Below are 12692 nucleotides of genomic sequence, written 5' to 3' on the forward strand. Positions count from 1 at the left end.
GTGCTGCTATATATTCTATTATATGGAGAGATGATATTATAGATGAAGAAACTAATAAAGCCTATAGCAAAGGTAACTTGTCTGAGGACACAGTAATGGAAAGCAACAGGGCCAGATTTTGAACCCAGCTCTTTCAGACTCCAAAGTCTATACTCCCCGCCCTGGACTCGTGCGTAGGAACATGCTAGCTGTGAAGAAAGGAAAAGAAGACTCCCAGGCTGCAGAGACTGCCAAGTACAACAGAAAGGAACAAAGAATAATGCATTAGCAATATCAGAAGTTTAAATAGTGGCCTTTTTGTTAAAAAGGCGTTAAGTTTCACAAGCTTTGAATAAGGAAAGACTTGAAAAGGTAAAGAGGTAAAAAGACGGTATAAGATACAATTTGGTTCGTCAAAAATGATTCAGAATTGCAGGAACCCAAATGCTTATTGCAGCTAAAGGTAGGTGATGGGATTCCAGGTGACCTTCCACACTCCGACCCCCAAAATACCTAAAACTCCTATGACGAACAAAAATGTCTTTTGTAAAGAGAGAGAAAAGATGTGGTATATTTTGTTTCTGTTAATGTTTTATTTTATTTCAGGACTATTAAGAACTGGCTGGTGGGGCAGAGGTTCTCCAAGGATGAAGTCAAAGGAAACAAGCAGAGATGTGAAGTGACAGAAGAGAGACAAGCCACCTCCACAGACTAAGTAAAACATACCCCTAGACTGTGAAAGGCATCCCTCCCTCTTCCCTCTTCCTGAACTCTCACTCCACAGCCCTTAGGTAGTGCCAAGTGCCAAAGGACGTCTAAGGACAGGCTAGGTGTTGAGGAGAGGGGAGACATGTCCAAAACGGCAGTGACATACAAGGAAATTAATCTAGTCAGTAAACATAATGAGGATAATGACAGCCTAGTCTCTTACTGCCAAAGAAAGAAACTATAGATATGGTAAGGATAAAACTGAGCTGAATCCCCTGGCATTACAGTAGAAATGAGATATATTAAACTCATGGATTGTAATATATGCATAAATAAAAAGAGAAATAAATATTTAGAAATAAATAAAGGAAGTGTGTGTGTCCTTAGCTCTGTGCTAAGAGACCTAGAAGCAGTGACATCCCAATAGTAATGATCTCATCTAATGCCCAGATCTTGTTTTCTAAATACTGTTCTTCATTAAAAGAAACCAGGCCTCCTTGTGGAGAGAGCTGATTCCAGGGCTGGCGTACAGATAATACAAGATGAACTGGGAACATCTTTCTTTTTTTTTTTTTTTGATTAATTTTTATTGGAGTATAGTTGCTATGCAATGTTGTGTTAGTTTCTACTATACAGCAAAATAAATCAGCTATACATATATCCCCTCTTTTTTGGATTTCCTTCCCATTTAGGACACCACAGTGCATTAAGTAGAGTTCCCTGTGCTATACAGCAGGGGTCCTCAACCCCTAAGCCGCCGACTGGTACCGGTCCACAGCCTGTTAGGAACCGGGCCGCACAGCAGGAGGTGAGTGGCGGGCGGGCAAGCTAAGCTTCACCTGCCGCTGCCCATGGCTCGCGCTACCGCCTGAGCCATCCCCCCACCCCATCCCCGGTCCGTGGAAAAATTATCTTCAATGAAACTGGTTCCTGGTGCCAAAACAGTTGGGGACTGCTGCTATACAGTATGTTCTCGTTAGTAATCTGTTTTATACATAGTATCAATAGTGTATATGAGGAACACCTTATTTGAAAGTAAGAAAGGATTTAAAGAATGATAGGGACTTTTCCCATCAACAGAAGAATGGATAAAGACGACAAGGTACACACACACACACACACACACACACACACACACACACACACACACACACACAGTGGAATACTACTCAGCCATTAAAAAGAATGAAATTTTGCCATTTGCAGCAACATGGATGGACTTGTAGGGCACTGTGCTAAGGGAAATAAGTCAGAGAAAGAGAAATACTGTGTGATATCACTTATATGAGGAATCTAAAAAATACAACAAACTAAACAAACTAGTGAATAAAACAAAAAAGAAGCAGACTCACAGATACAGAGAACAAACTAATGGTTACCACCAGTGGGGAGGTGGGTAAGGGCAATACAGGGGTGGAGGAGTGGGAGGTATAAACTACTGGGTGTAAGACAGGCTCGAGGATGTACTGTACACAACATGGGGAATAGAGCCAATATTTTGTAATAACTGTAAAAAGAAAGTAACCTTTAAAATTGTAAAAAAAAATTTTTAATTAAGTTAAAGAATAAAGGTTTACATTTATGGTAAACTAAAAAAATAATAAATAAAACAAATGACACAGCTTTATACGTACTGATACAGAGTGACTTCAATATATACTAAGTGGGGCTTCCCTGGTGGCGCAGCGGTTGAGAGTCTGCCTGCCGATGCAGGGTACGCGGGTTCGTGCCCCGGTCTGGGAGGATCCCACATGCCGCGGAGCAGCTGGGCCCGTGAGCCATGGCCGCTGAGCCTGTGCGTCCAGAGCCTGTGCTCCGCAACAGGAGAGGCCACAACAGTGAGAGGCCCGTGTACCGCCAAAAACAAACAAACAAACAAATATATATATATATATATATATATATATATATATATATATACACTAAGTGAAAAAATAATGTGTAGAACAAAAAAAGAATGATATGATCTTTTCAAAAGGACAGAGAATCAACCTGAAGGGGCTCCTAATGGCCAGTTTGGGAAAATCTAAGCATCAAAACAAATAAGGAGAGTAAATGATTATAACCCACTGAGTAAAAAGGAAATCTATGAATGAGTACATCCGAGATACAAAGACCGATGGATGGGAGGGAGGGATAGGTAGAATACAGGGAGAGAAAGAAAGAAGAGGAAGAAGGAAGTAAATTTCTTGAAAAAAGAATATTTACAAAGGTTCAAAGTAACTCTCAACAAGATGTTTATTAATTACCAAGGGGTAAAGAGTAACTTTACAGTGGAGCTATCTGGCAGACACCAACCTCAACAAGTGAGTGATACCAACTGTACTGGTATAAATAAAAACCATGTACTATCTGATAGGATTCAATGAGAAGAACACTTCTCACAGAACAACACTATTTTGGTATTCCAAATTGAGAAAACATTATACAAAATAACTGGCCTACATCTTCAAAAATGTCAAAGCCATAAAAGCCCAGAAAAGACTAAGGAACTGTTCCAGACTAAGGGACGAAGAAAACAAAATGCAATGTGATTCTTCAATGGATCGGTTTCACAAAAATAACTACTGGGCAACTGGCAAAACCTGAATGGAGTCTGAGGATTGAATGGTAGAAGTATATCAACATTAACTTCCTGAACTTGATAGCTGTATTGTGGTTAACATAGGAGAACGTACTTGGTTGTAGGCAAAACATACCGAAGTACTCAGGGGTGATAAAGCAATGTGTTGGTAACTTAAATTCAACCGTTTCCAGTGGGACACTTATCTATTCTATTGGGGGGTGGGGGCAGTTCTTTTCCCGGACATTCCCAGTCAACTCCATGGGCCCCTTGAAAGCATTTGTCAGTTATCTTAAACACCTGTTATGGTCTATACCACAAAAAAGCCAGGTGTGAGGCAAATATTCTCATTCCAGCAGTGGGGAACCTATGACCTGAAGAGAACAGTTCCTTCACACCAACCTAATGTTCTGGCCTAAGCAGCAAAATCAAGACAGTTGTCGCATTTCCTCTTCAAATAACTTCATTTTCAAACGAAGAAATGCAGATTAAGAGGGAGGATGGAAAACACCTTCTTTTCCATATTAAAAGGCATAGATCTTTACCTCTGGGGTCATAATCACTACTCATACAAATGCTAAAGATCAACATTCCATTTTCTAAGGAAAACATGATTCTATGTGTAGAAATCTACACCTATGGAAAAATCACGTTAGACCAGAAGATTCCTTCTTAAACTTTTCAGAGCAGAATGTTAACTTTTGCTTTCTCATATCTAAAAAGTACATTGTTCGTTAACCAACACACAAAGGGCCTGCAATCACTAGATAAATTGATACTAAGACACAATAGAGCCAGACTCATTAAGGCTTTATGGCCTGAACATGTGTGCATCTCCTGCCATCTATTCTTAAGCCGTATAGAATCTGATTTACATTTTCCTCAGTTTGTAGCAGATAAATGTCTCATCAACTGTTCAGAAGCTAAGAATTTAGATTGTGATAGTTTTCTGTTAGAGGGAATTAGAGTCCAAGTGAGTAAGAAGAGGCAGCAAATGGACTGCCTTTCCTTTCTCCTAGATTCTTGGGATCCAGTCTACACAGAGTATGGGGTCTGGATCAAACTGTTTTCAATACTCATCACACAACACGCTTGCCTTTTAGGAGTTTAGCTATATGCTCTTGGTCTTCACGAAACGTCAATACAAGAATACTCCACTTGTATAATTTCTAAGTATTCCGTGAAATCACAGCTGAAAACATAATCCACTACGTCACAATGGCAGAACCCACAAACTGTCTTTTTCGTTGAGTACAACGCCAGGAAACAAATGGACAGACTTTCATTCCAAAGACAATGAATACTATGTAACTCAATGCTGCGCAGAGAAAGGAACAGTTCCTTATTCTTCTTCGCAGCCAAGAAGCTCAAATCCAATGTAGTGAACAGCAGTTTAATTGGCTCCTCCCGTAGGGGCTTCATACCCTCTACTTTCTGTGCTCTTCTCTTCGCAGATGGTTTACTATGTTGTTATCTTTAATAGTCCTGCTTTATACCATCTTTTAAATTCTACCAGCGGATTTAAATCCTCTTGAAAGTACCCAGCATATGTACGCACACATGTATTTATTTTCTTTCTCTTACAAATTTTCCTTCTGATATCTCTTCTATTGTCAGGTAGCATTCTACAATTAATGATCTAAAATTTTTTAACGATATGGACACCAAGAGGCTAATTTAATAAAGACCAAGGAGTTCGCGTCATTAACGACCCTCGTCCTTTCCCGGTGGGGAAGGCAGGCACGTCACCTTTGCAGTAGTCTGCGGGGTCCTCCTGCTCCTCATCGTCTGACCCCAGGATCTCCTCCTCTGGCTCCGGGGGCGCAGGGTCTGCCAGAGGCGGTGGTGGTGGAGGGGGCGGGGGTGGAGGAACCAAGGGAGCTTTCTGTTGAGGCTCCGGCCTGAAACAGAGGAAGGACAATTCCTGTTTACTCAGAAGTAAATCCTGCATTATGAACACACTTGAGAGTTTCTTAATATGGGAAAAAATAAAACTTGTCACACACTAAGAAGAGATGCTGATTAATGTTACTTCAGCCACTTTAGCTGAATTCAAGTAATGTTTCAAAACACAGGTGCGGGGCGGTGGGGGGTGACTACCCTTATTAACCAAGAAATATTTCTGCAGGCCCGTTTTCACTCCAAGCGTCATTATTTCTTAAGTCTTGATAATATTATGAATTGTAAGTGAAAAAGAGTTATCCCCCCACGATACACAGCCTTAGTTGTTAGAACACATGCCCCAGAGGTTAGAAAAAGACAGAGGAAAGCAACCCTGGACTTTAAAAAAAAGGGCTTATTTTCCATCATTTTAAAAATAAGAATTCCTTTCCCCATACAAACAGTAGGAATGTGGTTAGGTTTCCTGGATAACTCATAAAAGCCAACTAATGTATACTGTAATGTACACCTTGCTTAGCAAGACAAAAACACTGTCCCAAACTGGAAATTAAACAAAGAAAACATCCACTGCAGTCAAATACAAATACAATCCATACATCAATGAAAGACTTCCAATGGTTATTTCTAATTGTTACAAAAAGGCTAAATGTTTAGTATACTCTTTTACAAAAGACAGGAAAACCTATAATACTAAAAACAAATAAACAACTTAAGAGGTCACAGATGTAAACCTTTCAGATATCTAGAATAACTCAGGATATATTAAATACATTTGCTTAGAAGTAAAGCATTCATAATGCAATTCTATAAAATCAAGCTTTCACTTATAAAATTTAACTGCTCCTTCTAGCCATATCCCAATGGGGAATCTTGAACCAATAGTCTCAACTGGATACAGAACCTCTCTTGAGCTGCAAGCTGCCCTAACAACAGGACCACCACTGCTCTCCCTGAGCTGGCCCCAGCTCTACAGATAAAAAGTGGGGAGGGAAAAGATACCGAGTGGTAGGGGCAAGGGGGTTCGGCTGATGGACTTCCCCAGAGGCAGTTTCAGTGGGATGAACAGAGGGCCTCTAGCCCGGGGAGCAAGGGGTACCTCACAGACACTGATGTGGTAGATAATGGCCATTTTTTTTCGCCTGCCCAGTACTGATGCTCCCTTTCTAAAAGCATGTTTTGGAACACTGCTACTCGCTGCACAATGAAAGGCTGGCTCCAGTCCTCTCTCCTCACTGTGGTACAGCCTAGGGCACAGGGCCCTGGAACCTTGCTTGAGAAGGTCAGCCATCACAGGGTGCAAACTCATCCTAGCTGCTAGTAAGAGGCAGGGTCAGAGGAGCTGCCCCTTTCTAAGCTGAACCTCTAAATTCTTGCCAAATCTAGGAGCCCCCAAATAGACTTTAGCACACTGCCTTCAGCCTAAGGTAGTTACAGCTCATTTATGTGGGTTGCCACCAAAAACGCAAAAGTGCCACAGCGCACGAAGGAAGGCAGTAGAAACACCAGCAGTCATGAGGATGGGGTGGCGGTCACACCCCACAGGTCACCTTAAAGGTCAACACTGCCAAGTATGATTACCTTTGGCAGGACAACTAAAGAATGTTTATAATCTGAAAATGACTTGTACTGATTTCTACTTGCTAGAATTTATGGGGACTCAAAGTTATAGCCCCCGAGGTAACAGACATTAGGACAATGGTGGTGATAACATTCTGAATTAACCATGCCTCATGATGGAGTACTGAAAGGGAGTCATCACAACCAAACACCAACATCACTGCCAGGACCTCCAAAAAAATCCCAGGAGACCTTATGGAAGTGCAGTCATCTTTCTGGCAGCCTTGCAAATGCTCATTTTCTTTTTAACAGACATGCCTTTACTGAAAATAAAATGGTCCTAGGGAAAAGAGGTCTGAGGAAGGGGAGGTAGGAGAGGAACTGCACCAATTTCAAGGCTTCCCCAAAGGGAAGAGGTTAGAGAAAAGATTTACATGACCCATTCCTGGGGGTGGAATCTATCTATTTGACAAATTTGCTCAACCGCAAATACTTTCAAAGTTGACTATTTCTTCCTAAGAAATTTTATATGAAAAAATGAAGAGATTCTCTAAATTAAAAAAAACACAAAAAACAACAACACATATTCCCTGTGGAGACTATGTAACAACTAATGAAAAGGGAAGGACTGGAAGATCTTGTTCCATGGCTGCAGGGTGCTGCTACACTCGACACCACTGATACTTGGGCCAGGAAACTCACGGCTGTGGGTGCTGTTTTGTACAATGTAGAATGCTGTCAGCCTGGCCTGCAGCCACTACATGTCAGTTGTGATCATCATAGACATGTCCAGAGACAAAGCAACCTAAATGTCCATCAACAGAGGAATGGATGAAGATGTGGTACATATATACAATGGAATATTACTCAACCATAAAAAAGAATGAAGTAATGCCATTTGCAGCAACATAGGTGGACCTAGAGATGATCATACTAAGTGAAGTAAGTCAGAGAAAGACAAATATATGATACCGTTTATATGTGGAAGCTAAAAAAAAAAAGAAGGGGTACAAATGAACTTATTTACAAAACAGAAGCAGACTCACAAATGTAGAACACAAACTTATGGTTACCAGGCGATGAGTGGGGAGGGGGATAAATCGGGAGACTGGGATTGACAATATACACACTACTATATATAAAATAGATAACTAATAAGGACCTGCTGTATAGCACAGGGAACTCTACTCAATACTCTGTAATGGCCTACATGGGACAAGAATCTTAAAAAAAACAACACTGGATATATGTATAACTGATTCACTTTGCTGTCCACCTGAAACTAACACAACATTGTAAATCAACTATACTCCAATAAAAAATTTTTTAATCACCACCAAAAGAAACCTATGTCCAGACACTGACAAATGGGTGGGGGGTGGGGGGTGGGGGGGTGGAGGGAGGGAGGGGAGGGGGAGTGGTGGCAAAATGATGCCCATGTGAGCACCACTTCATCGGTGGCATTTGCTACGTAGACCTTCACCTCAATGGAATAGACTGTATCTATGATAAGGGAGAAGAGATTCTAATTTTCACATGCCCGTTTTCTCTAGTTTGAGAGGCTCCGGTATCTTTATCATAATGTGTGTCTCTTGGTGAGCTGCCACGTCACTTGCTTAACAAAATTCTCAGACCCTCTGGTGTCAGGGAGGGCCATGCTGAACAGGCAGGCAGATGGTTCCCCCAAAGCCAGTTCTATCAAGTTAAAGGGATGAGTCAGGGTACCCTGAAATACAGAGGAAGCTGAGTAATGTAGATGTAATATCTTGACTGGCTATCCTATCAACTCATCTAGAACTCTGCTGTCCTCTGGCCCCGTGTGGGTGCTGAGCACTTAAAATGTGCCGAGTCCTTATTGAGATGTGTTCTAAGTGTAAAATACGTACTGAATTTCCAAGATTTAGTACAAAAAATGTAAAATATTTTATTAATAATTTTATATTTATTACATGTTAAAATAAGAATGTTTTGGATATAATAAATTATTAAAATTAAATTCATCTGCTTGTTTTTACTTTTTTTTAAAATGTGGCTACTAGAACACTTTAAGTTACAAATGAGGCTCACATTACATTTCTATTAGATGGCACCACTCTAGACCCTCAGATTCAACAATAGCAGAGAAGCGTCTTGGCAGAGATTCCTGGTCACATCAGTGAATATTTTTTTCTAAGGCTTCTCCCAGTAACCTGCTTCACACCAATTATCACCAACTCTCAAATTACCCAGTTCCTCATAGTAAGATAAGTACACTATAACTACCTAATGTTACAGTCCAATCACTGACTCCTTTTCTTCCCATCCAGCCTTGTTACTGCCTAACGCACAGGAAAAACACAGTAATTTGTCTTAGGGCAGATGTACGTAAGAGAGAATGATGCCACACTGTCTTTAAGGCTGGCTTCTTCAAAGTGGTCTCTGGTGGCTTCTACAGCACCTCAAAGCCTGGTTAAATCTCAACTGTTTAAAAGATCAAGAGGTGTTCAATCCTTGGTCAGGGAGCTAAGATCCTGCAAGCCATGCTGCGTGGCCAGGAAAAAAAAAAAAGAATTACTAGAAGCACATAAGCCATGGGGGGAAAAACTCATAAATATTTTCAACAACAGTGCCAACACTACTAAATGGTGAAAGAACAGTCTTTCAACAAATGGTACTGGGACAAATGGCTATCTGCATACAAAAAAATGTTGTAACCCTACCTCACATAAATACATAAATATTAACTCAAAATTAATAACTTGGGACTTCCCTTGGTGGTCCAGTGGTTAAGACTTCACACTCCCAAAGCATGGGCCCTGGTTCGATCCCTGGTCAGTGAACCAGATCCCACATGCATGTCGCAACTAAAAGATCCCGCATGAGGCAACTAAGACCCAGCGCAGCCAAATAAATAAATAAAAATATTTTTCTAAAAATTAATAACTTGCAGGAAAAAAATGAGTAAATCTCGATTACCACCTTATGCTTGGCAATGTTTCTTAGATACGATACTAAAAGCATAAGCAATAGAAGAGAAAAAGATAAAACTGGACTTGCACAAAATTAAGAACGTTTGTGTTTCAAAGGGCACCATCAAGAAAGTAAAGACAACCCAGAGAATGGAAGAATATATTTATAAATCATACAGCTTTAAAGAAACTTGTATCTAGAATATAAAAAGAAATCTGTAACACGACGATAAAGAGACAAATTTTAAAAATTAAAGAAAAGAAGTAGAACAGACATTTCTCCAAAGAAGATATACAAATGACCAATAAGCACATTAAAAGATGCTCAGCATCACTAGTCATTTGGAAAAGGGAAGTCAAAACCACAACGAGATACTACTTCACGTCCAATAGGATGGTTATATTTTAAAAAAACACCAGGCAACAACAAGTATTGTCAAGAATGAAGATACTGGAACCATCACATGTTGTAGCAGGAGTATAATATAGCACAGCTGTTTTGGAATAGCTGGTAGTTCTGAAAAAGGTTGAATTTAGAGTTACCATAAAACCCAGCAATTGCACTCCTAGGTATATACCCAAGACAAATGAAAACATTTGACCCCACAAAATCTTGTGTAAAAATGTTCATAGCAGTGCTATTCAGAATAGATAAAACGCAGCAACAACCCAAATGTGCATCAACTGATAGATGGATCCGTAAAATGTGGTATATCCTTACAATGTAATATTATTCAGCAATAAAAACAAATGAAGTACTGATAATACATGCTACAGCAAGGATGACCCTTGAAAACATTATGCTAAATGAGAAACACGAGTCAGAAAAGAACACATGTTGAATGATGCCATTTTATATCAAAATGTCCAGAATAGGAAATTTGTCGAGTGTATTAATGGTTGCTTGGAGTTGGGAGCAGGGGAAGAGAGAAGAGAAATGGAGATTGACTGTTAATAGATACGGGGGATCCTTCAGGAGGCATGAAAATGTTCTAACGTGGTGATGGTTATACAACCATGTGAATATACTAAAAAAAATACTGAACTGCATACTTTAAATGTCTAAGTTGTACGGTATTTGAATTATACCTCAAAAAGCTGTTTTTTAAAAAGCAAAAGCCTATACGACTATATAGTACCTTTTAATATCCACCTTATACCTTACTAAAGTATATGCTTCCAAGAAAAATCAGAAATATCTACATTTAGATTTAAGCAATCTATATGCATGGTCTCTTTTACAACTGCCTAGTACATTCACAGGGGAAAATAACATGTAGTTCTGTAAAAAGTAGAGAGAGTCTATCTAATCATCTGAAGTTGCTATAAGGCACTAGTAATTTAACAACGTGTATGTATACTTAAGAAAATGTACCAACTCAGTAACTGGAATAAAAAATTTAGAAAGCAAAATTCCAACTAGTCATTCATATTTTTCACAAAGAACTATATTTATTTTGCCCTACATAAAACATAACTAAATATTCTAATCATTACTCCAAATAGGGCTATCATAAAAATGCAGGTTAAAAAAAACCAAAATATTTTTCTTTAAATATTACATTAGAATACTAAGATTATTTTATCATGCTTATCGACTTCATATTATATTTTTCATGTATATTTGCTCTATTAGTAAAGTGAGGAAAAACTGAACGACCCTAGCAAAATGCGTACATCATCTGCTCTAAATTGCCATGGCAACCAGATGGGAGTTCTCTGATTTCCTTCCAGCTGCTATTTCTTTTCTATTCCAGCAGAGAAAAACAAGTAAACTTCACATTTGGCAGAAAAAGAAGTACTTTCCTTTGTTATCAGCTTAAATGGCAACTAACACCATTTAAGAAATTAATTCAGTTAATCTTTAACCGAAACATAAAGAAAAGGAATCCAAACCAATTTCTTCAGGTAGTATTCTAGGGACATTCACATAAAGTCAAATTTCTTTTTCTTTCCTCGTATGTCAACAGCCTAAATCTAAAACTCACTCTCTTCCTCCCACCCTCCTTCTCACTCTTCCTCTCTTGGTGGTAATTGTCAGCCTGAGAAACATGCAATCTGGCATTTCTACTTAAGGACAGAATCAATCAGTATACACTTTCTCTCAAAATAAAAGCTAGCTTATCTAAAAAGGCTAGCTGCTGTAGCACTGGGTAAAGTCACACAGCTAGGGAGGAAAAAGCCACAATGATTTCATGTATTCCTCTCCAATGAAAAGAGAATTTCTAAACTTTGTATAAATCAAACCTAAATGTGAAGTGTCTGCTATGGTAGGCAGAATTCTAAAATGAGCCCCAGTGACCCTTGCCCTGTGTAATTCCCTGTTTCTCTGAGTGTGGGTAGCCCTGTGAATATGATATCACTCTTGTAATTAAGTTACGTTATATGGCAAGAGGGCAGATACACTGGGTGGGCCTAACCTAACCACATGAGCCTTTTTACAGGTGAGGGTTTTCTCTGGCTGGTCACAGAAAAAGTCAGGGGCGTGCTTGCGCTAGCCTGGAAAAAAGCAAACATTCATGTCAGGAACTGCCCATTAGGGCCACAGAGCAAGGAATTACAGGTGGCCTCTAGGAGTGAGAGTGGTCCCCAGCCAACAGCTAGAAGGATAACAACAACTTCAATGCAAGCAAGAGTTCTGCCAATAACTAGTCATCTTAAAAGAGGACTCCAATCCCAAAATGAGAACTGCAGCCTTGGCCAGCAGCTTGGTTTCAGTCCAGTGAGAAATCAGCCACCTGTGCAGCCCTAACTTCTGACCTACAGAACTGTGAGCTAATAAACAGGTATTATTTTCACCTGCTAAGTGTGTGGTAATTTGTGCAGCAATAGAAAATGAACAGAGCTGCCAAGTTCTCAATAAGTAATAGAGTAGTTCACTTTAAATTATCAGATTTTGGCCTCAACCAAATCTGGGGTTTTTTAAATAATTGAAATGATCAGAGGAATTAAGAAGCTGGGTAATAAGAATGTGACAGCCAATTCCCTTTGGGGCATAGGCAAGTTAAAAAAAAAAAAAAAAAAAAAGGGAGGCT

The 12692-nt window shown here is 39.6% G+C and overlaps 1 protein-coding gene across 6 annotated transcripts in view; it reads right to left on the reverse strand.

Annotated features, from left to right (window-relative positions):
• Positions 1-12692, reverse strand: part of SRPK2 (SRSF protein kinase 2) — a 235775-nt gene that overhangs the window by 70951 nt on the left and 152132 nt on the right. For all 6 annotated transcript variants that reach the window (XR_003679949.2, XM_055085076.1, XM_024115940.3 and 3 more), the window contains one exon: positions 5000-5151. Coding sequence is in view for 5 of the 6 variants with exons in the window: in XM_055085076.1 (XP_054941051.1) it covers positions 5000-5151 (152 nt within the window). In the remaining variant the exon portion in view is untranslated. The remainder of the gene's footprint in view (positions 1-4999; positions 5152-12692) is intronic.

This window comes from Physeter macrocephalus, chromosome 5, assembly GCF_002837175.3.
Source record: "Physeter macrocephalus isolate SW-GA chromosome 5, ASM283717v5, whole genome shotgun sequence".
Lineage (NCBI taxonomy): Eukaryota > Metazoa > Chordata > Mammalia > Artiodactyla > Physeteridae > Physeter > Physeter macrocephalus.